General features: G+C 39.6%; 2 protein-coding genes across 3 annotated transcripts; both read left to right on the forward strand.

The window, feature by feature from the left end:
• Positions 1–8: 8 nt before the first annotated feature.
• Positions 9–9,970, forward strand: gck (glucokinase (hexokinase 4)). 2 transcript variants are annotated; one of them, XM_085295044.1, is made up of 10 exons: positions 9–123; positions 5,232–5,394; positions 5,510–5,664; positions 5,746–5,865; positions 6,398–6,493; positions 6,592–6,691; positions 6,801–6,984; positions 8,179–8,334; positions 8,673–8,906; positions 9,216–9,970. In XM_085295044.1, the coding sequence occupies exons 2-10, from the start codon at positions 5,286–5,288 to the stop codon at positions 9,361–9,363; spliced, it is 1,302 nt and encodes a 433-aa protein (XP_085151170.1). In that variant the 5' UTR covers positions 9–123; positions 5,232–5,285; the 3' UTR covers positions 9,364–9,970. The 2 variants fall into 2 exon arrangements, with proteins under 2 accessions (XP_085151170.1, XP_085151171.1); XM_085295045.1 differs by lacking the exon at positions 9–123 and adding an exon at positions 4,949–5,107.
• A 1,068-nt stretch (positions 9,971–11,038) lies between these two features.
• On the forward strand, positions 11,039–12,948 carry LOC146562835 (myosin regulatory light chain 2, atrial isoform-like). Its single transcript, XM_085295047.1, has 7 exons — positions 11,039–11,186; positions 11,329–11,430; positions 11,666–11,741; positions 11,916–12,020; positions 12,110–12,188; positions 12,497–12,545; positions 12,642–12,948. The coding sequence occupies exons 1-7, from the start codon at positions 11,079–11,081 to the stop codon at positions 12,744–12,746; spliced, it is 624 nt and encodes a 207-aa protein (XP_085151173.1). The 5' UTR covers positions 11,039–11,078; the 3' UTR covers positions 12,747–12,948.
• Positions 12,949–24,173: the final 11,225 nt, after the last annotated feature.

The raw sequence follows: 24,173 nt of genomic DNA on the forward strand, positions 1-24,173 counted from the left end.
GTTGCCAGATTCAAAGCGATATTATATCTACCTAATATAAACGTATTTACACGGAGGGAAATCTTAGACACACGGATGGATAACAGTCAGTCTTAAACGGATCATATTTATTTTTCATCTAAGGTACTATGTACATTATTGGATGCAGCAAATCTAATTTTTATCGGTTTAGATTAGCAGGATTATGAGATTGTAATAACTGGTTTAAATGGTGATATGTTTCAACATTTCAACCATATTTATTGATATTTAATGTGCTTTTATACTAATTGTAGAATTATTATTATTATTATTATTATTATTATTATTATTATTATTATTATTATCATTATTATTATTATTATTATTATTATTATGTCCTTAATCTGTAAAAAACAACAACAACAACAACAACAACAACAAAAAAACCAACAACCCTAAAAGCCCCAAAACTATTTTAACATTCAGCTGTTTTATGGCAACCTCAATTCATGTTTTTTCTGGTAATCTTGCTCCATTTAGCAATTTCCTCCTGGGCATTTAACTCAGTGTAAGTAAGTGTTTTCCATGTCAGATGTGAGCCTGTTATTCATTTCCTTGGTGACACATTGAAATCCTATTGGCATGGAAACCAGTAAGTATTTAGGTGAATCTGATGATCGTCAGCTGCACTGAAGGGAGAAATGAGGTTTCTTTTCCTGGAACTAATTTTGTTTGAGTTGAGATACTGTCAGTGAGAAGTTTGCCTACAAACTGGAGGTTGCTTTCATATTTTTCTCCATTTTTGCTTAAAGATGTTAGGATTTATCAATGCAACAAAGGTTTGGTTGGATAATTTATTGTCTTGTTGTTCTTGTTTAACTGACTCTTGGATGGCATACTCATTGCGTGGATATTAACTGGAAGCGCTAACAAGAATGAAGACGTCCATAGGTTTTTGCCTAGAAACAAATGTTTGAATATTTAAAATATGTAGCATTTATGTGTGTAATAAGTAGATACATACGTAGATAGCAAAAATTAATACTACATTTTTTCCCATACATATTCTTTAGGATGTAATTTAGGCTATTTATCAATGAAGGTTTGAGTTTACTGTGTGTAAGAGTTAAGACAAATTCTTTTTGTTTTTATACTTTCTGCCAAAAGTATCTGCGAGAATGAAGAAATTTCCAAAAGTTATTTAAGATATTTAGGACGCCTGCAGATTTTATTTTTCTGTTTAAAACTTTGAAAGTAGAAAAACTGCAGATATGTAAATGTGGTTTCAAGCTGCTGCTGAGCATTATGTAGACCAAATGCTGGGGACATAATAATGGTTGGGCCTTTCATGCACCTATGCCGAGGCAAAACACCATAGGAGCAACAACTTGGGAATCATCAAAACTCCTAAAGGGAGGGAACCTCCACCTCCAACACTAATGGTCAGCAGGACACTTGGGATTTAATCATCATTGTAATACGATGGAAAAGGTAAAGAAGTAGTTCTTTGTTTGTTTTTAAATCTAGCTATCTGCAAAATTTTAATGTGATCAAATAAATTTCTGAACAGATGCATTCCAGATAGATTAATATATGCATAATCATGACAGTAAACTAAAGAGGTACACAGAAAAAGTCACAAATTGTGTTTGCCATATTACATGATGCACTGACTTTTAGAAGAAGGGTATAGCTACAGTATAGTTCTCAATTCAATGATATTGATATCAATGATATGATATTATACTATAAATGGACTATTAATGGCAAAAGGTAAATAAATGCATGACTATCTTCTAAGTATCTGTTGTATCATGGCTACAGTTGGATACAGAAAACAGGATAAGACGGAGCTAAAATATTTCCATTTCCTTGCACTAATTTTTTGATGAACATGGTTAAACAAATGAATTGTCCTTGATGTACAGTTTGTAGTAATACACTATAACGCTACAGATCTTTGTGTTTCTTTTCATGTAATCGAACAACACAGTTGCTTCAGTCTCTGAAGTTTACTTTGCGAGAGACAGCTGGAGATCCATTCAGGCAGGCTTCTGTGCAAACAGGCCACATGTTAAATTAACTGGATAATCATCTATTGACAAGCACTTGGCACACATTCAATTTCTCCCTGTAAATGGACACAAACTAAACAAACTGCGTGCGTGTTACAACATGCTTCTAACAATTTCATCGCCCAGCATTATAACCCCCCCCCCCCCCCCCCCCTTTAAAATATCATATTGTTTTATTATTAGAATCAGTCAAACACATACCAGCTGGTGAAAATCAAGTAAAAATCAGACAAATCACAAACACATTAGTGCTTCCTCAGTGGCTTTGGCTCAGTTGAATGACACTTGAAGGCAGCAGAAAGAAGACGCACTAAATTTTTCTTCACAGTTAAAAGTATTACAGTGCAGCAACTTCTTGTGAAGGAGAGGTTGGTGAGAATCTGCGGCCAAGCCAGCTGGAATCCAGTGAGTTCCAGCACAGATTTGTTACTGTAAACATAGTTACGATTTTTAGGTATTAATAGCAATATTTGTGTAACATTTTTAGCTTTTGTTGTAACTGCATTTAGTGTAGTGTGTGACCACTGCAGTAAAATAAATTAGTTTTCCTTCATCCCACAAAGTTTTGTTTTTCTGGACGTAGTGTTTTCAGTGGGAGAAACATTTAATCACATATCCAAGTGACTATTTCAGTCTCAACTGACTGCAGCTTTTTCCAACCATTGTTTATCAGTGGTGCTAGTTTCATTATGCAAATGTACTGTTTATATTGCTGGGAAACCTGCATTCAGCTGAGACTGAAGAAGTCACTTGGATGAGTGACGAAACGTCTCTCCCACTGAAAACGTTACGTCCAGATGAACAGAATCAACTTTCTGGGATTTCCTTACCTGGATGATCGAGCATACATCAAGACATGTTTTCCCTCATGTTACATACAGATGAATGCAAATGTCATTTTGCTTTCAGCATCAGAAGACCATCCACTTTGATTTAAAAAAAGAAGAAGTTATTCTTTGATAAAGAAGTCTGTTAGAGGTTATATTTGGCATCAGGGAAGACGTAACAAGACAAGACTTAAATCAGAGCACTGACAAAACATCTTTTTGACCATTCTGGTTGATCTCATGCCAAAGGAACATGTCATTTTGATAGCAATACTTCACTTGAATTAAGTTGCAGCATTTTGCAGGTTTACTATGGCAAACTACCACATGTATGAACTGTTTTGGTATATGCACATTCAGTGCTGAGAACTTCAAAAGATTTTCAAGAAATGTGTCAGATGTAAGAGACCAAAGTTTAAAAACATATCAGATATCCCACCTGATAGAAACAAGTTGTAATTTTATTTTATTATTTTTATTTTATTCATTTTTAAGCATTGTATAGTTATACCAAAGCAACAAATACATATAACATGCACAGTTAATGACTATTCAAACTTGAAAGTAAGTCATTCGCATTCTTTGGGTTTACTTATCTCACAGTACTGATGCTGATCCTTCAAAAATCAAGGCCATTACTAAAAAAACCCTGAACTCAGGTCCAGCAAACTATTAGAGAAAAAGGTCAGAGCTAAAAAAAGCTCTTACCTCTGGACAGGTAAACTGTTGGAGCTGATAAGCAGAGGAGACCTTCACCTCTGGCGTGCTATTTTAAGTTTTGGAGGTCATTCAACCCTTTTTATTTCTAATTTCGGCATGTTTGCAGTTTCGCAAACATAAGAGTATCTTTCAGGTCTAACATTGAGCAACCCCATAGCTTTGCATGGTGTTCTTCTGAAAGAAAAATCAATTATAAGTTTGGGCCACAGGGTTAGTTGACATGTCATGTTAAAAAAAAAAACATTCTAAAGTAGATTGAGGCTAAAAGTAATTCCGTATATAAAAGTAACAGATAACCTTGAAAACTTAAAACTTAACATTAATGGATAGTGAGTTCCTCAACTTAACAAATCACATAATATTACTGGGAGATCACGTTTATTGTGATGTTATTATGATCTAATTTAACAAAAATGCATTTTTTGAGAGTTTTCAGGCTTTTTTGTGAAGTCTGAAAACCACGGCAGTAAAGGCGAACAACATTAAAACATATTCAGTGCTCAAAATCAGAATCACAGAATCAGAATTAGATTAAAATTATGTGGTAGCCCTAATGTTTATTAAATAAATTTTTTTAATTGTGATTATGTATTTAAATAACCGATTAATAAAATATGAATGTATACTGAGCCAAGATAGAGCCTCTGTAGAAATAGAGTAAAGGCAAAATGTCATATCTGACTATTTCTATCAGCGTAGTCATTATAATAAACTCTAACTAAACTTTAGCTAAACTAAAACACAGCAGTCAAAAGTAAAATTAAAACTAGACTTAGAAATAAAAATTAACAAAAGATTTTGTACTATTATAGCAATTACTACTGCTTACGAAGCCATTTAAATAAATGCAGATGTCTATGTGATTGCCTGCTGGCGTTGTTGTATTGCATCATCTTGCTTTTAAATATAAAAGTTTGCAAAATATCACCAATAGCAATACAACAAAATCAACAAGTAAACACTAAAACAAGCCAAACCACTAAACTAAACTGAATTTAGAGCAAAAACAAAACAAAACAAAACCCAAAACCTTCTAACTAAATAAAAAATATAACACAATAGAAAATATGACACTAAAAATCTTATGCCAATAAAAAAAACAAGTTAAAATTTGTCTTCTTGCAATAAAATGAACACGTCATGAAATATATCTTGAGGAACAAGGTCAAAACATTTTAGAACTTTGCCCAGAGGTTATACCTCTTTGTGTGCATGTGGGCTTTTGTGTATGTTTGCACTTCTTTGGCCAGATGGGGTGAGGTTGGGAAGGGGAGGGCGATAGGATTTGGTGTGTCCAGCCCCCTTCACCTGAGAATAAAAGCAGCGGAGGATTGTTCAGTGGTACTCACACTTCACTCACTCTGCACACACACACTGGGTGGTCTCACACTCACCAAACTCCTAAAAACACACGCAAGCGAATTTTTTGTTAAGCCTGTGAAGATGCCTTGTGTCAGCGTTCAACTCGACCAGATGGTGAAGTTGCCTAGTAGCTACGACTCTGTGGTTGATAAAGTCATCGCGGTAAGATTTGTAGTCAGCAAATTTCCGGTGCTGTGATTCTTTTGTTCCTGTTAAAGTTTCTGTCCGGTGTTTATAATATGGTGTCAAATGGTTCTCACCTACTTCATCTCTCCTCTGAATGCAGGTGGACCAGATCCTGTCCGAGTTCAGGCTGAATAAAGAAGACCTGAAAGAGATCATGAAGAGGATGCAGCGTGAAATGGAGAGAGGATTGCGTTTGGAGACACATGAAGAGGCTAGCGTTAAAATGCTTCCAACTTATGTCTGCTCCACCCCTGAAGGATCAGGTGGGTCATGACTTCTGAAAGAGAGGATTGCCAGTGTTTAGATGAAGTCTTTCCTATGTGAACTTAAGTTTAATGTAGCACTGAAAGACTAATGTATGGTGTTTTCTCCCAATAGAGGTTGGTGATTTCTTGGCTCTGGACCTGGGAGGCACAAACTTCCGTGTGATGCTTGTGAAAGTGGGTGAAGACGAAGAGAGGAGCTTCAAGGTTGAAACAAAGAACCAAATGTACTCCATTCCTGAAGATGCCATGACTGGGACTGCTGAAATGGTTAGTAATACTCCGATTTATCTATAGAAGCAAGCATTTCTCTTTTTACTCTTGTGAAATAACTTTTTAATATCTCTGCAGCTATTCGACTACATAGCAGAGTGTATGTCAGATTTCTTGGACAAACACCACATCAAGCACAAGAAGCTTCCTCTGGGTTTCACGTTCTCCTTTCCAGTACGACATGAGGACATTGACAAGGTGGGTGAATTTACTCTCATACCCTTCTACCTCTAACAATTCCTTTATTTGCTGGACTTGTAGAAGCTTTTCATCTACAGTTCTTTATTTATTAGACCACCTGTCATAAAAACAAGAAAACAAACATTTTATACAAACATTTTACAAATGTTTCAAAATGTCTTTAGAACTAAAAATTAATGAAGAGCAGAGATGATTTCACTTTTTATACCCAAATGGGAGCCAACAAACAGTATAACAGTCTGTTCAGCAATGCAAGTAAATAACCAAAAAAACCACGATAGACAGGAGGTGGCAGAGTTTAAGATGTAAAGACGCGATTAGAAATGAGTATGCTAGAGGGACAGCTCAGGTTGAGTGGTGTGGAGACTAAAACACAAAGGGATAGTGAATATTCTGGACAAAGGAAAGATGAAGATTAGTAATGTTAATTTAAGGTAGGTGATGGTATAATAAATAAACCACTGTATAATAAAGGTCATGCATTTAAAGTTTACTTCTTCTCTTTTTTTTTTTTTTTTTACCATAACAGGGAATCCTGCTTAACTGGACCAAAGGCTTCAAGGCCTCCGGTGCAGAAGGGAACAATGTTGTGGGTTTACTCAGAGACGCCATCAAGAGACGAGGGGTGGGTGGACGTATAGGATTCTTTCTTCTTAAAAGTACAGCTGTAGATATAGTGGTTGAATTTAATTCTGTGAATTAAAATTTTGTATCGTCACACAGGACTTTGAGATGGATGTGGTTGCCATGGTGAATGACACAGTTGCCACGATGATTTCCTGCTATTATGAAGATCGCAGCTGTGAAGTCGGGATGATTGTTGGTAAGAAGTTGTAAATGCACACGTGCAACCAGCCTGAAGTCTGACTCATATCTAGACTCTTGCAGAAATGAGCATCCATATAATGTTTGTGGGTCTGTTTTCTTACCAGGTACTGGTTGCAATGCATGTTACATGGAGGAAATGAGGACTGTGGAGCTGGTTGAAGGGGAGGAGGGCCGGATGTGTGTGAACACAGAATGGGGGGCTTTCGGAGACAACGGGGAGCTAGAGGACTTTAGACTGGAGTACGACAGAGTGGTGGACGAAGCCTCAATTAACCCCGGACAGCAGCTGTGAGTAAACGCAGAACATTATATTTAGTTCAAACATATAGCATACATGTCACACAGCTCTTTCATTTTCAAACGTCTACTGAATACACGTGCAGTCAGGGCTGCCACCTGTTTGAAGGGCTTAAAGTGGTGGGCGTGGAGTGTAAATTAAGTCATTTACAACATGTTACATGTTTTTTCTGAACTCATTATCATTGTCTGGTAGTACTCACCTGACCCTCACCTGAGCTTTCTGTGCAGTTGCTTAGTTACCCACTATTTTTCCTCAGGATGGTAGTAAATGGCCAGAGCCCTCATACGTCAGTGATGAGTTCAATGAAGCGGACGTCGGGTTAATCATCTATCTCTGCTGCTGCTTGCCAGTAACTGTTAGCCTAATGGCTGTGTTAAGTCTAATTGTTGAATGTTGCCATTGTGTTTCTTAAATTTGTACAGTCTTAGTTTAAGCAGTAGGATCAAAGCCATTCCTTTGATTCTGACCACCTCTCCAGCCACTCTGTGCTGGGGGAGGTTTTATTGTAGATACATCCTATCTGAAAGATCTGTTTCTTTTGATGTAAGCTTCCTGGGTTTATGACCCTTTGGTCAGCAGGAGGTCTCACACACACATTCTCACATTCTCACATAACACACACACACACACACACACACACACACACACACACACACACACACACACACACACACACACTCAGTGTATACATTTACATACAGTGCCTTGTCTTTGTAACCAAAGGGGGGTTGCAAGGGGAGGTGCTTTGTAAACTATTGTTTGAAGTTTGTCAATAAAAGGCAGCGAGAGGAGGCCACCATTTTGGGGTTCTTTGTCGTGCTGGACACAGACGAGGCCTCCCTTGTGCAAGTAATGGATCGATCGACTGTCTTGTTTTCTTCATGATGAATAAGTCTCTAGAATTAGCGGGGTTTGTGGAAACACAGACCCAACAGGCTGTTTACCTTTTATGCAGAGATTTTGCAGAGAGCTCAACCTCATTCAGCCTCTTTAGCTTCGGCGTCGCCTTCCCAACCCATTGTCATTCTTTCCCCAACCAGTCACAGTTGTTTGCTCATGTGTTTTATGACACACATCATTCCTGTTTAGCCCTCGTTTTCCCTCACATCTCCCATAAAATATTTTCCTGTCATTAAAATTGCCTCTCTCTCTCTCTTCTTTTCCCCCCTTATCTCCTGCAGATATGAGAAGCTTATCAGTGGGAAGTACATGGGTGAACTGGTGAGGCTTGTTATGATGAAGCTAGTAAATGAAGACCTGCTGTTTAATGGTGAAGCCTCAGAGCTGCTGAAGACACGTGGAAGCTTTGAGACACGCTATGTCTCACAGGTGGAGAGGTGAGTATCCTAACCTGGGCTGAGTAAACATTTTTTTTAAAGGAATGCTGCCAATTAAAAATATGACAAAAGATCCTATTTGTTATGCCTGAAAGCATTACATCTGTATATGAACAGATGGAAGAAAGTAACAGATCATGACTTGAGTTTATCAATGGAATATTTCATTAGGACAAAATTAAATAGTCTATGTGATGAAAACATGTGGCGTTTATTAAATTTTATATATTTAGTGGAACCAGAAATGAAAGAAAATATATTTTCAACACACTACATTTTCTGCATTGTGCCTCTAGAAGCTGAATTTGTAAATGTTTCTCTCTCTCTTTTTTTTACAGTGACACTGGGGATAGAAAACAAATCTACAACATCCTGTCCTCGCTGGGAGTTCTGCCCTCAGAGCTTGACTGTGACATTGTGCGTCTGGTCTGCGAGAGTGTTTCCACTCGCTCTGCTCACATGTGCGCCGCAGGGCTCGCTGGTGTCATCAACCTGATGCGGGAGAGACGCAGCGAGGAAGCCATGAAGATCACAGTGGGCATCGATGGATCTGTCTACAAGTTGCACCCATGGTAAGGAATGCTCTTAGACTTTTGAATAGTGTATACTTTAATTAAACCTTTTAAATATATAAGCAAATTTAATCGTATGAGATTAGATGTACCTGCTCTAAAGAAAAAGTCAATTCTCCAAAAAAAGAAGAAAGAAATAGTCGAATGTGAACAGGAGAAGCAGAAAGTAGAAGATTCAAAACACATTTATGTATAGGGATTTTGTGTCTTAAACTTAAAAATTATTAGATAGCTGTTCTAAAGACACAAGAGGAAGTGAGAGAAATTAGGATGAGAAGATTGTTCTGACCAATTGTTTGTATGTCTCAGTTTCCGTGACAGGTTCCACAAAGTCGTCAGGGACCTAACACCTCACTCTGATATCACCTTCATCCAGTCAGAGGAGGGGAGCGGTCGTGGAGCTGCTCTTATCTCAGCAGTGGCCTGTAAAATGGCTACAAATCTGTTCGCAGATTAAGGGCAATTATGCACTGATCAGTCTCCTGAATGCGCAGTGATGAGGAAAGCTTGAACTCTGATGGGAGGATATTTATGAAATCCACTGATGTGCCCTTACTACAGGCTGTTTGTAAGAAAACTGATTGGTTATTGTTGTAGGGTGTAAAGACAAGAATGGATCAACCTCTTATTAGAGGCTGCACTTGGTAGTATCACACCAGGCTTTAGCAAATCCATAATTTCTGAACTTTCTGAACGTTGATTGTTGCACATAAGACAGACGTTAGTGTGAGAGCTGTTTAAGATTCATACTTCTTGTGTGTCACCTCCGTCTGGTTGTGTGGATGGGCGTATTTCATGAAGGACTTATGTAGTATTGATGACAGTGTATTATAATGCCAGTTTTGTAAATACGGCTGTAAATTATAACTAAATCAAGTTTATTAGTTTGTTGTGTAATTCCTGTTTGTGAGCAATTAAATATATCTTTGGTATTGTATATTTAAATGTTATGTTTACAAATTTTGTTACTGTGTTACCTAGTATAGTGTTGTTCTTTAAATGTGCTTTGGATGTGAATAAACCTAACTGTAAATAAAAGTACTTAATAAACTATAATACTTCAACTGAATCTGTTTTTATTTTCAACACCAAATATCAATTATTTTTGATAGCACAGCAAAAAAAAATAATTTTTTTCTTCTTCTCTGACATTCCAGCCTTCAAGGACTAAACAACATCAGTGTAATGTATCAAAACTGAAGGTAGTTGTCCTGATGTCATATTAATGAAATAAGAACTACCAAACATCAATATAACATCCTTCCTGTAAATGTAGCATGTATTGTAACAGATTGACAGGTCTGCTCAAATGTTCTAAGGAATATAATGAATACACTATATGAAGAAAAGATATCCATATTGTGGAAGATATCGGGCCACAATTAACATTTTTTCAGTTCCATTGACACAGATGTATAAAATCAAGCACCTAGCCACAGAGTCTGCCTTTAAAAACATATGTGAAAGAATGGGTTGTTTTAAAGAGCACGCTGAGTTTGAGCACGGTACTGTAATAGGATACTACAGTTGCAATAGATTACTTTGTAAAATTTCTTCACTCCTGGATATTCCTTCCTAGATATGCAAACCTCCTATGGCATTTACATCAGCAGGAAAACTGTGCACCAGAAGCTTCTTGGCATGTGTATTGCCCAAAACATTTGTCCGTATATTCATATGTATTATTAAATACATCAGTGTTAATTACACAAAGAGAAAGAAGAGACAGATACCTAATGTACCTGTATTTTAACTTGAAAATATATTGTTTTTTTTAACAATTACATTATTATTATTATTATTATTATTATTATTATTATTATTATTATTATTAATAATAGTTATTTTTATTTAAACATCATTACCAAAAGAAAAAGAAAATAAAACAGAAAACTTCTGAGAAAACCTTTGCATTGCAGTATAATCCAATATTATTCTCTGTAAAAACCTCCATCATAAATTAAGCTTCAGAGCTTGATTTAATCCGTGAATTATAAGAATTTATTTAAATGACTGTCAAATGTCCAAAGTCACTTTGCTGGTCTCCTTTCCTGTCGTCTCTGTTCTTATCTGTTTTTTCCAGCCCAGGGGAATCCTGTGTGCTTCACACTTATCACGTCCATTCAGCCACACACTGAAACAGCTTTAACCATGTAAGGGCCTCAGCTATCCATGGCAGTCTATTATAGGAGGGTAGGAGATAAGATAACACAGGCTATACATAAAACCCACCTAGCATCATCGCCTGGCTGGGAGCCCACCTTCATTCATTCAGACATGGTAAGGGAGTCACTGTTTTTAGTCTTTATGGTGATTTTAGAAGTCTTTCGCAAAATTGTAGATGCTGTGTATTTAAAAACATTCTTTACGTACTGTGCCCTCTATAGGATTATGTATAAGAGTAACTGTTTCTTTGTCTCAGGCAAGCAAGAAAGCTTCCAACAAGAGGCAGAGGGGAGGACAGAAATCCTCCTCAAATGTCTTTTCCATGTTTGAGCAGTCTCAGATACAGGAGTTCAAGGAGGTAAAGTACCAGCTAATGACACCACTTCCTTTAAATTCCTGGGGAAATGATCTTGGAAAAGATGTATTACTGCAAACTTATTTTTGAGTATTTCCTAAAAGTATTGACAGTAAGTCTCTAAACTTGTTATTCGATAAAAGTTAACAAACATTTTTAATTATAAAACGCTTTCAAAATTGAGAAATGGTTCTGTGTCACACTTCATTTGAAATATTCTTTGTTCTTCATCCTACAGGCGTTTGGTTGCATTGACCAAGACAGAGACGGTGTTATCAAAAAACAGGACCTGAAGGAAACTTATGCACAACTGGGTAATTTCTTTACTTCCAACATTTGATCTTTTACATATTTCAAAGGTGGAAAATAGGTATAAACTGATAGCAAATAAACTACAATAAGTGAAAGCTGTAATGATGTTGACCTGCTACTGTTACTGCATTTAGTAAATGTATATTGGCATGTCTCTGTGTGTTTTTGTGTACCAGGGAAGCTAAATGTCAAAGAGGAGGAGTTGGATGAAATGTTGAATGAAGGGAAGGGTCCCATCAACTTTACTGTATTTCTGACACTTTTTGGGGAGAAACTCAATGGTGAGAGATTTACAGATGTTCAAAGAGATCTTTGAAATTCCTGTGAGGTGCTTTCAGGTGATGGAGAATTATATTTGATCTTCCTCCAGGTACTGATCCTGAAGACACCATACTAGCAGCCTTCAAACCTTTTGATCCTAATGGGACAGGCTTTGTTAATAAGGATGAGTAAGAACTCTTATCAATTAGCTTTCACGTTGTTCCGTGTGACCCATAGCATTATAGCAGGGGTCTTCAACTGCAGTCCTCGAGAGCTACTCTCCTGCAGCTTTTAGATGCATGTTGAATTACCTCTTTAGTATGCTATCAGGTGTGGCAAAGCCCTGGTAACAAGCCATTTATTTGATTCATGTGTGTTGGAGCAAGGATGCACCTAAAAGCTGTAGGATAGTACCTCTCAAGGACTGGAGTTGGAGACCACTGCATTAAAGTATCTTATTTTTCCTCTCCTTTAACATTTATTTATTTTTATTTAGATTTAGACGACTACTGATGAATCAGGCTGATAAATTCACAGCAGAGGAGGTTTGTGTTTTCAACTTTGTGTTTTGTTTTTGACAGATTCTCATATAATTTTTAAGATATTTTCAGTGGACAAACTTTCTCTTTATAAACCTACAGGTGGATCAGGCCTTCGCTCTCGCTCCCATAGATCCAACTGGAAACATTGACTACAAGTCTCTCTGCTACATCATCACACATGGAGATGAGAAGGAAGAATCATGAACGGCACAGTTGTGTGAAGGCATGTCGTAAAGTCCAACTAAACCCAGCTTACCTAATATAAAAATGCAAATGACTGCTATTAAAATTATATCTGAAAGTATTACACTCTCTCCACCTCATACCTTTGTAAAACAATTGGAAATTGAGAATTTTCTCATTTGTAAGTTACTAATAACGACCAATAAAGTTTTGGCCTCCTCAATACTCTCCTATTGCTTACAAATGCTCATGTTGTTAGGGAAAACTATATATTGAGTAAGACCAAAAATTCCAAAAGAAATACATCTCCTGCATATGGAAACGGTCAGTACAGATGGTACTTATTTTCATTCCACAAAATATTTTAAGAGATTTTTTTCTATAAAAGAACATAAAGTAATTCCCAAGATGTCTGTGAAGCTTCTCAGTCATCCAGGTCATCGTAGTCTAAGGAGCTTGGAAAGAAAAGCGTCTGGACTTCTTTGAGTTGCTTGAAGACGTTTCACCTCTCATCCGAGAAGCTTCTTCAGTTCTAAGGTCAAATGGTGGAAAGTCCCAGATTTAAACCCAGTGGGAGTTTCCCCCCCAAAGAGGGACAAAGTAATTCCCAAGTTTAAAACCTAAGTTTGTCACAAATGCAGGATACTGCAGGCACAATGGTAAACCAAAAGCAAGCCTTTAAATATTAAAATAACTTCCCATAAAATAAATAAATTCTTTAGACAAGAATCCAAAAAAGCAAAAAAAAAAAAGGAACAAGCTGGGCTGCAAGAGAGGAAAATGTGTGATATCTTGGCACAGGACACAGGGAGGATTGAGCACACACGGAGGGCTGATCAGGGATTAAACAGAAAATTATTGATATATGAATGATCAACAACAGGTGAAAACAATCAGGGAATCGGGTAAGGACAAACAGCAAGCAAAGTTAACTTTGAAAGTGAAACAGAAAAGAGACAGACATGAAAACTAACACCAGACAAGTGAACACTGGTAAATGGACTGGTTCTCATATCGTGCTTTTCTACCTGCGCACTCAAAGTGCTTTATACAAATTGCCTCATTCTCCAATTTACACAAGGAGATTTTTTAATGCTTCTCACATAAGTGCTTTCTATCTAACATTGAGACACATTCACACACATTCATACTGCATCGGAGAGCAACTTGGGGTCAGTATCTTGTCCAAGGATATTTATCATGCAGACTGGAACAGCCGGAGATGAAACCCCCAACCTTCCCAATCACTTGATGACCTCTACCTCCTGAGCTAAACATGGAAACGAGACATGTTGGTTACGGCATATAGTTGTAAAAAGGGTTTCTGGCTACGTTGGAAGTTACCATATAGATTTCTCTCGCGCTAGCTTGCATGGTCTGGTTCTATGCTCTCTAAGTGAACACAATTATCATGGCCCTCCTCCATAGGCACCTTTATTCCACAACTTTAAACAGCTGTGCTCCCCTGGATTAGCCCTAATCCATCAGTGAAATGTGCCGATTATGACTGAGGGACATGCACTTGGGGCACAAGTCACACCTTATACTCTTAATGTCACACAGGTTTGCCTAAGAAGCTTTGGATGTTACGCTGTTTCTTTTCTATAACAGGTGGAAATGAACAGCAACTAAGCTCTCCCACAGTGCAGGGTTTTCCCAGTCCCCTAGCTCTGGAAGTCAGACAGAAATTGTCCACACCACACTTTCCCCCTGTCTTTACTCTCTGGCAAGTCTGACATAACTTCCAACAAGGTCAAATTTTGCGTTGGAAAATAAAATTTCAGTTCCATTTTATTTATATAGTGCCAAGTTTTGCACCGGCCTGTGTAGGAGAGACAAAAGCAATCCCTGAGAGGGGTATGGGGACCAGCTCTCTTCTGGCAAGGTAAGGTGACACACGTATGCTAGACTATGTGGAAATCAGGGATTTGAAGAAGCCACGCATGCATAGTGTTTATATAGCTACAATGGCAAGTAGGGCGTGGCCACCACAGGTGATGTGTCTTAGAGTATCCATGTCATCAGTCCTCATACATATGGAATATGTGTAGGGTTTCCAGAGTGTCCACACAATAGAGAACAAAACAGTATCATTGTAATGAATCCACTTTTGACCAATAATGCAAGGCAAAACTGGATGTGGTTTTGATTTCAGGTGTGTTCAGTCACATTACCACAGGTGTATGAAATCAAACAACTCTCGGCTTTTACAAACATTTGTAAAAGAATTGGTCGAACGGTAAATGGATACTACAGTCCCAGCAAGTCAGTGTGTGAAATTTTCTTCTCTGCTAGATATTCCACAATCAGCTGTAAGTGGTTTTACTGCAGAGTGGAAATATTCAGGAAGTGTAGGAAACCAGAGGCTTTGTGATGCATGATCATCACAAAACCCGACAACATGAAGTGTCTGAGAATTATGTAAAGAGACAGAAGAAATTGAAATGGATAGCTTCTGTACCTGCCAGGTATTTTAAAACCATATTTTCTACCAAGAAGGTTTTCACTTTAGTTAAGGAATAGAGCTGGGTTAAATAACTCTAGATTTATACTTATTTTAAGTAGAAAACATACTAGGCTTAAAAAAAATGTATTTTAGCGGTTTCATTTGTTAATAGCTGTATATGTTATTATTATTATTATTATTATTATTAGGGCCCGAGCACCGAGAGTGCGAAGGCCCTATTGTATCTGCTCCGTTTCTTATTATTATTATTATTAGGGCCCGAGCACTGACAGTGCGAAGGCCCTATTGTAATTGCTCTGTTTATTATTAGGGCCCGAGCACCGAGAGTGCGAAGGCCCTATTGTATCTGCTCCGTTTCTTATTATTATTATTATTATTCAGGCAAAACAAGGGCCTTTTTGAGGGCCTAAACATGCTCAAAAACTCATGAAATTTTGCACACATGCCAGGTCTGGTGAAAAATTTTGTATTTTAATGGTTTTACATATGAGCACTGGGAAATGGCTCTACAGCGCCACCTATGCCTTGTTAAATGCAGCCCTACGACCACATCGTTTCAGCTACATGTATGAAATTTGGCACACATGTGTATCATGCCGAGTCGAACAAAAAAGTCTGTGGGCCCATTGATGCAAACCCAACAGGAAGTCCGCCATTTGGAAGAGAAGGTGACATTTTGGCTCTAATTTTGCCATTTCCATGCCTCGAACTTTTGCGAACTCCTCCTTGGGATTTGGTTGTATAAGCTTCATCTTTGGTCAGTGTCAACTACACACCTGGGCCATGTTAAATTGCGGAGCTTTTGAGTTTTCACAATACTATGAGGCCGTGGCGCCATGGCGAATTTCGATGACTCGCCATGAAAATCTTATTGCCTCTCATTTTGTCATACATTTTCTGACCTTGACCAAAGTGAACACATATGATAAGGCTCCACCCCTGAACATATTTCAACTGCCATATTTGACACCAGGGACAGCGCCACCTAGTGGGAACAGGAAATGTCATGTTTTACACTTTGGGGTACAGTATAGTGATGGGTGACACCTGCAGCCTCAAATTTCTCCAGGAAAGCCTTAAGGAGTTGGTCTTGGATTACAGTGAAAACTGTGACTTTTCGCAAAAGGGTGTGACCCCAGCAGCATGGCGAACTTTGATGTCACGCCATGAAGAAACAAATTAGTATAACTCAATGAAATCCAGTCTGATCAGTACCAGACTTTACAGGCATGATGTCAGAGCCGCCCTGAACAGATTGACGTGCCCATTGTCGGAAATACGGACAGCGCCACCTAGTGGCAACAGGAAATGTCATGGCTTTAATTTTGTTGTACTGATTTTCACAGGTTCATCGTGGCCACCTCAAAAGCGGTGAATATCACCATTAGTCCCTCGTGATGCTTCAGTGCAAAAATTGTGACTTTACACTGAACGGCGCACCCTGGTGGCAACGCGGTTCAACATGAAAGATGAAGTGGCTTTTGAGGGGCTTGGAAAGTTTATAGAGGCTTTAAATTTGGCACACACCCCCAAATGGATGAAGGCTTTGTTGTCATGTGATCATTTTCATTGAATAGCGCGAAATTGCTCCACAGCGCCCCCTACAAAGATTCAAAATATCAGCCCCTGCTCTGTGTTTTATCTATGAGTCTGAAACTTGGTAAGCTCATGGAAGATATTAAGATGTACAAAAAAGTCTCTTGGAGCAATATCCCAAATCCAACAGGAAGTCAGCCATTTTAAAATTCATGTGTAATTTTGGCGACATTTTCCCCTCTTTTCAGGCTTCATACTTTGACGAACTCCTCCAAGGGATTTCATCATATTGGAACGATCTGAAGTTTGTGGAATCTAAAGACCTTTGTGATGTTAAATTGCGAAGCTTTTTACGTTCAGGGAAACGGGGTGGTCATGGCGGCACTTAGAGTTTCAATCACTCGCCAAAAAGCAGTAATCTGCTGTCACTCAAAAACACAATATCCAATCTCTCCCAAACGTCGCAGGTGTGATGAGACTCGAGCTCGGAAATGTTTGTTATGCCATTTGTCAGTAATAGTTAGAGCGCCACCTAGTGGGACGACTATAATCATGGTTCAATGAGATGAAATGTTAGCTGGTGGTTAAATGCATGAATTCCATCAATGTGACATCACATTGGACGTGCTGGTTTTAGGTGTTGGGCGTGGCTCGACACGCCAGGGTGCGAGGGCCCTCATAACGCTGCTTGCAGCTTTAATTAGGGCCCGAGCACCGAGAGTGCGAAGGCCCTATTGTATCTGCTCTGTTTCTTATTATTATTATTATTATTCAGGCAAAACAAGGGCCTTTTTGAGGGCCTAATCATGCTCAAAAACTCATGAAATTTTGCACACATGCCAGGTCTGGTGAAAAATTTTGTATTTTAATGGTTTTACATATGAGCACTGGGAAATGGCTCTACAGCGCCACCTATGCCTTGTTACATGCAGCCCTACGACCACATCATTTGAGCTACATGTATGAAATTTGACACACATGTCTATCATGCCAAGACGAACAAAAAAGTCTGGGGGCCCATTGACGCAAACCCAACAGGAAGTCCGCCATTTGGAAGAGAAGGTGACATTTTGGCTCTAATTTTGCCATTTCCATGCCTCGAACTTTTGCGAACTCCTCCTTGGGATTTGATCGTATAAGCTTCATCTTTGGTCAGTGTCAACTACACACCTGGGCCATGTTAAATTGCGGAGCTTTTGAGTTTTCACAATACCATGAGGCCGTGGCGCCACGGCGAATTTCGATGACTCGCCATGAAAATCTTATTGCCTCTCAATTTGTCATACATTTTCTGACCTTGACCAAAGTGAACACATATGATAAGGCTCCACCCCTGAACATATTTCAACTGCCATATTTGACATTAGCGACAGCGCCACCTAGTGGGAACAGGAAATGTCATGTTTTACACTTTGGGGTACAGTATAGTGATGGGTGACATCTGCAGCCTCAAATTTCTCCAGGAAAGCCTTAAGGAGTTGGTCTTGGGTGACAGTGAAAACTGTGACTTTTCGCGAAAGGGTGTGACCCCAGCAGCATGGCGAACTTTGATGTCACGCCATGAAGAAACAAATTAGTATAACTCAATGAAATCCAGTCTGATCAGTACCAGACTTTACAGGCATGATGTCAGACCCGCCCTGAACAGATTGATGTGCCCATTGTCAGGAATATGAAGAGCGCCACCTAGTGGGAACAGTAAATGTCATGTCTTACACTTTGTTGTACTGATTTTCACAGGTTCATTGTGGACACCTCAAAAGCGGTGAATATCACCGTCAGTCCTTCATGATGCTGCAGTGCGAATATTGTGACTTTATACTGAACGGCGCACCCTGGTGGCAACGCTGTTCACCATGAAAAATGAAGTGGCTTTTGAGGGGCTTGAAAAGTTTAAAAAGTCTTGAAATTTGGCCCACACCTCAAATGTGCTTAAGGCTTTGTTGTTATGTGATCATTTTCATTGAATAGCGCGAAATGGTTCCACAGCGCCCCCTATGAAATTTCAAAACCACAGCCCCTGCTCTGTGTTCTATGTATGATTCTGAAACCTGGTAAGCTTATAGGAGATATCAAGATGTACAAAAAAGTCTCTTGGAGCAATATCCCAAATCCAACAGGAAGTCAGCCATTTTAAAATTAATGTGCAATTTTGGCAACATTTTGCCCTCTTTCCAGGCACCGTTCTTTGACGAACTCCTCCAAGGGATTTCATCAGATTGAACCAATCTCCTGTGTGTGGAATCTAAAGACCTTTGTGATGTTAAATTGCGAAGCTTTTTACGTTCAGGGAAACGGGGTTGTCATGGCGGCACGTGGAGTTTGAATCACTCGCCAAACAGCAGTAATCTGCTGTCACTCAAAATCAAAATGTCCAAACTCTCCCAAAGGTCGCAGGTGTGATGAGACTGGAGTTCGGAAATGTTTGTTATGCCATTTGTACATAATGGTTAGAGCGCCACCTAGTGGGACGACTATAATCATGGTTCAATGAGATGAAATGTTAGCTGGTGGTTAAATGCATGAATTCCATCAATGTGACATCAGATCGGACGTGCTGGTTTTAGGTGTTGGGCGTGGCTCGACGCGCCGGGGGTGCGAGGGCCCTCATAACGCTGCTTGCAGCTTTAATTATTATTATTATTATTATTTCGGCAAATGAATTGGCCGTTTGAGGGCCTAAACATGCTCGAAAACTCATGAAATTTTGCACACGCGTCAGGTCTGGTGAAAATTTACGTATTTTAATGTTCTCAGACATGGCCAGGGAAAATTAGCTCAGTAGCGCCACCTAGAAAAATGAAAAACGCGAGCCCCCGATATGGGTATGACCTACATGTTTGAAAGTCGGCACACCTATATAACGTTCAGAGTCGAACAAAAAAGTCTATTATGGCAATGTCCTAAACCCAACAGGAAGTCCGCCATTTTGGATTGAAGGTGACATTTTGGGTCTGATTTTACCGTTTCCATGCCTCGAACTTTAACGAACTCCTCCTTGGGGTTTGATTTCATAACCTTCATATTTGGTCAGTGCCAACTACACCCTTGTGCCATGTTAAATTGCGGAGCTTTTGAGTTTTCACAATACCATGAGGCCGTGGCGCCACGGCGAATTTCGATGACTCGCCATGAAAATCTTATTGCCTCTCATTTTGTCATACATTTTCTGACCTTGACCAAAGTGAACACATATGATAAGGCTCCACCCCTGAACATATTTCAACTGCCATATTTGACATCAAGGACAGCGCCACCTAGTGGGAACAGGAAATGTCATGTTTTACACTTTGGGGTACAGTATAGTGATGGGTGACATCTGCAGCCTCAAATTTCTCCAGGAAAGCCTTAAGGAGTTGGTCTTGGGGTACAGTGAAAACTGTGGCTTTTCACGAAAGGGTGTGACCTCAGCAGCATGGCGAACTTTGATATCTCGCCATGAAGAAACAAATTAGTATAACTCCATGAAATCCAGTCTGATTAGTACCAGACTTTACAGGCATGATGTCACACCCGCCCTGAACAGATTGATGTGCCCATTGTCAGGAATATGAAGAGCGCCACCTAGTGGGAACAGGAAATGTCATGTCTTACACTTTGTTGTACTGATTTTCACAGGTTCATAGTGGCCACCTCAAAAGCGGTGAATATCACCATCAGTCCTTGATGATGCTTTAGTGCAAAAATTGTGACTTTAAACTGAACGGCGCACCCTGGTGGCAACGCTGTTCACCATGAAAAATGAAGTGGCTTTTGAGGGGCTTGGAAAGTATATAGAGGCTTTAAATTTAGCACACCCCTCCAAATGGATGAAGGCTTTGTTGTCATGTGATCATTTTTATTGAATAGCGCGAAATGGCTCCACAGCGCCCCCTACAAAATTTCAAAACATCAGCCCCAGCTCTGTGTTTTAAGTATGAGTCTGAAACCTGGTAAGCTTATAGGAGATATCAAGATGTACAAAAAAGTCTCTTGGAGCAATATCCAAAATCCAACAGGAAGTCAGCCATTTTAAAATTAATGTGCAATTTTGGCGACATTTTCCCCTCTTTCCAGGCACCGTTCTTTGACGAACTCCTCCAAGGGATTTCATCATATTGAACCAATCTCCAGTGTGTGGAATCTAAAGACCTTTGTGATGTTAAATTGCGAAGCTTTTTACGTTCAGTGAAACGGGGTGGTTATGGTGGCACTTAGAGTTTGAATCACTCGCCAAAAAGCAGTAATCTGCTGTCACTCAAAAACACAATGTCCAATCTCTCCCAAACGTCTCAGGTGTGATGAGACTCGAGCTTGGAAGTGTTTGTTATGCCATTTGTACATAATGATTAGAGCGCCACCTAGTGGAACGACTAACTAATCACGAATGAATGAGTTGAAATGTTAGCTGGTGGTTAAATGCATGAATTCCATCAATGTGACATCAGATCGGACGTGCTGGTTTTAGGTGTTGGGCGTGGCTCGACGCGCCGGGGGTGCGAGGGCCCTCATAACGCTGCTTGCAGCTTTAATTATTATTATTAGGGCCCGAGCACTGACAGTGCGAAGGCCCTATTGTAATTGCTCTGTTTATTATTATTATTATTATTATTATTATTATTATTTCGGCAAATGAATTGGCCGTTTGAGGGCCTAAACATGCTCGAAAACTCATGAAATTTTGCACACGCGTCAGATCTGGTGAAAATTTACGTATTTTAATGTTCTCAGACATGGCCAGGGAAAATTAGCTCAGTAGCGCCACCTAGAAAAATGAAAAACGCGAGCCCCCGGTATGGGTATGACCTACATGTTTGAAAGTCGGTACACCTATATAACGTTCAGAGTCGAACAAAAAAGTCTATTATGGCAATGTCCTAAACCCAACAGGAAGTCCGCCATTTTGGATTGAAGGTGACATTTTGGGTCTGATTTTACCGTTTCCATGCCTTGTACTTTAACGAACTCCTCCTTGGGATTTGGTCCTATAAACTTCAAATTTGGACAGTGTCAACTACACCCTTGTGCCATGTTAAATTGCGGAGCTTTTGAGTTTTCACAATACTATGAGGCCGTGGCGCCATGGCGAATTTCGATGACTCGCCATGAAAATCTTATTGCCTCTCATTCTGTCATACATGTTCCGATATGGACCAAACAACACACATATGATAAGGCTCCACCCCTGAACATATTTCAACTACCATATTTGACATCAAGGACAGCGCCACCTAGTGGGAACAGGAAATGTCATGTTTTACACTTTGGGGTACAGTATAGTGATGGGTGACATCTGCAGCCTCAAATTTCTCCAGGAAAGCCTTAAGGAGTTGGTCTTGGGTTACAGTGAAAACTGTGACTTTTCGCAAAAGGGTGTGACCCCAGCGGCGTGGCGAACTTTGATGTCACGCCATGAAGAAACAAATTAGTATAACTCAATGAAATCCAGTCTGATCAGTACCAGACTTTACAGGCATGATGTCAGACCCGCCCTGAACAGATTGATGTGCCCATTGTTGGAAATACGGACAGCGCCACCTAGTGGGAACAGGAAATGTCATGGCTTTAATTTTGTTGTACTGATTTTCACAGGTTCATCGTGGCCACCTCAAAAGCGGTGAATATCACCATCAGTCCCTTGTGATGCTTCAGTGCAAAAATTGTGACTTTAAACTGAACGGCGCACCCTGGTGGCAACGCGGTTCACCATGAAAGATGAAGTGGCTTTTGAGGGTCTTGGAAAGTTTATAGAGGCTTGAAATTTGGCACACACCTCCAAATGGATGTAGGCTTTGTTGTCATGTGATCATTTTCATTGAATAGCGCGAAATGGCTCCACAGCGCCCCCTACAAAATTTCAAAACCACAGCCCCTGCTCTGTGTTCTATGTATGATTCTGAAACCTGGTAAGCTTATAGGATATATAAAGATGTACAAAAAAGTCTCTTGGTGCAATATCCCAAATCCAACAGGAAGTCAGCCATTTTAATATTAATGTGTAATTTTGGCAACATTTTCCCCTCTTTCCAGGCACCGTTCTTTGACGAACTCCTCCAAGGGATTTCATCAGATTGGACCGATCTCCAGTGTGTGGAATCTAAAGACCTTTGTGATGTTAAATTGCGAAGCTTTTTACGTTCAGTGAAACGGGGTGGTTATGGTGGCACTTAGAGTTTGAATCACTCGCCAAAAAGCAGTAATCTGCTGTCACTCAAAAACACAATGTCCAATCTCTCCCAAACGTCTCAGGTGTGATGAGACTCGAGCTCGGAAGTGTTTGTTATGCCATTTGTACATAATGGTTAGAGCGCCACCTAGTGGAAGGAATAACTAATCATGAATGAATGAGTTGAAATGTTAGCTGGTGGTTAAATGCATGAATTCCATCAATGTGACATCAGATCGGAGGTGCTGGTTTTAGGTGTTGGGCGTGACTCGACGCGCCGGGGGTGCGAGGGCCCTCATAACGCTGCTTGCAGCTTTAATTATTATTATTATTATTATTATTATTCACCCCAAACAAGGGCCTTTTTGAGGGCCTAAACATGCTCAAAAACTCATGAAATTTTGCACACATGCCAGGTCTGGTGAAAAATTTTGTATTTTAATGGTTTTACATATGAGCACTGGGAAATGGCTCTACAGCGCCACCTATGCCTTGTTAAATGCAGCCCTACGACCACATGGTTTGAGCTACATGTATGAAATTTGGCACACATGTGTATCATGCCAAGACGAACAAAAAAGTCTGTGGGCCCATTGACGCAAACCCAACAGGAAGTCCGCCATTTGGAAGAGAAGGTGACATTTTGGCTCTAATTTTGCCATTTCCATGCCTCGAACTTTTGCGAACTCCTCCTTGGGGTTTGATTTCATAACCTTCATATTTGGTCAGTGTCAACTACACCCTTGTGCCATGTTAAATTGCGGAGCTTTTGAGTTTTCACAATACGGTGAGGCCGTGGCGCCATGGCGAATTACGATGACTCGCCATGAAAATCTTATTGCCTCTCATTTTGTCATACATTTTCTGACCTTGACCAAAGTGAACACATATGATAAGGCTCCACCCCTGAACATATTTCAACTGCCATATTTGACACCAGGGACAGCGCCACCTAGTGGGAACAGGAAATGTCATGTTTTACAGTTTGGGGTACAGTATAGTGATGGGTGACATCTGCAGCCTCAAATTTCTCCAGGAAAGCCTTAAGGAGTTGGTCTTGGGTTACAGTGAAAACTGTGACTTTTCGCCAAAGGGTGTGACCTCAGCGGCATGGCGAACTTTGATGTCACGCCATGAAGAAACAAATTAGTATAACTCAATGAAATCCAGTCTGATCAGTACCAGACTTTACAGTCATGATGTCAGACCCACCCTGAACAGATTGATGTGCCCATTGTCGGGAATACGTACAGCGCCACCTAGTGGCAACAGGACATGTCATGTCTTACACTTTGTTGTA

Source organism: Mchenga conophoros, linkage group LG12, assembly GCF_057382185.1.
Source record: "Mchenga conophoros isolate Kocher_MC1m ecotype Shallow Benthic linkage group LG12, M_conophoros_male_GT1.1, whole genome shotgun sequence".
Classification (NCBI taxonomy): Eukaryota; Metazoa; Chordata; class Actinopteri; order Cichliformes; family Cichlidae; genus Mchenga; species Mchenga conophoros.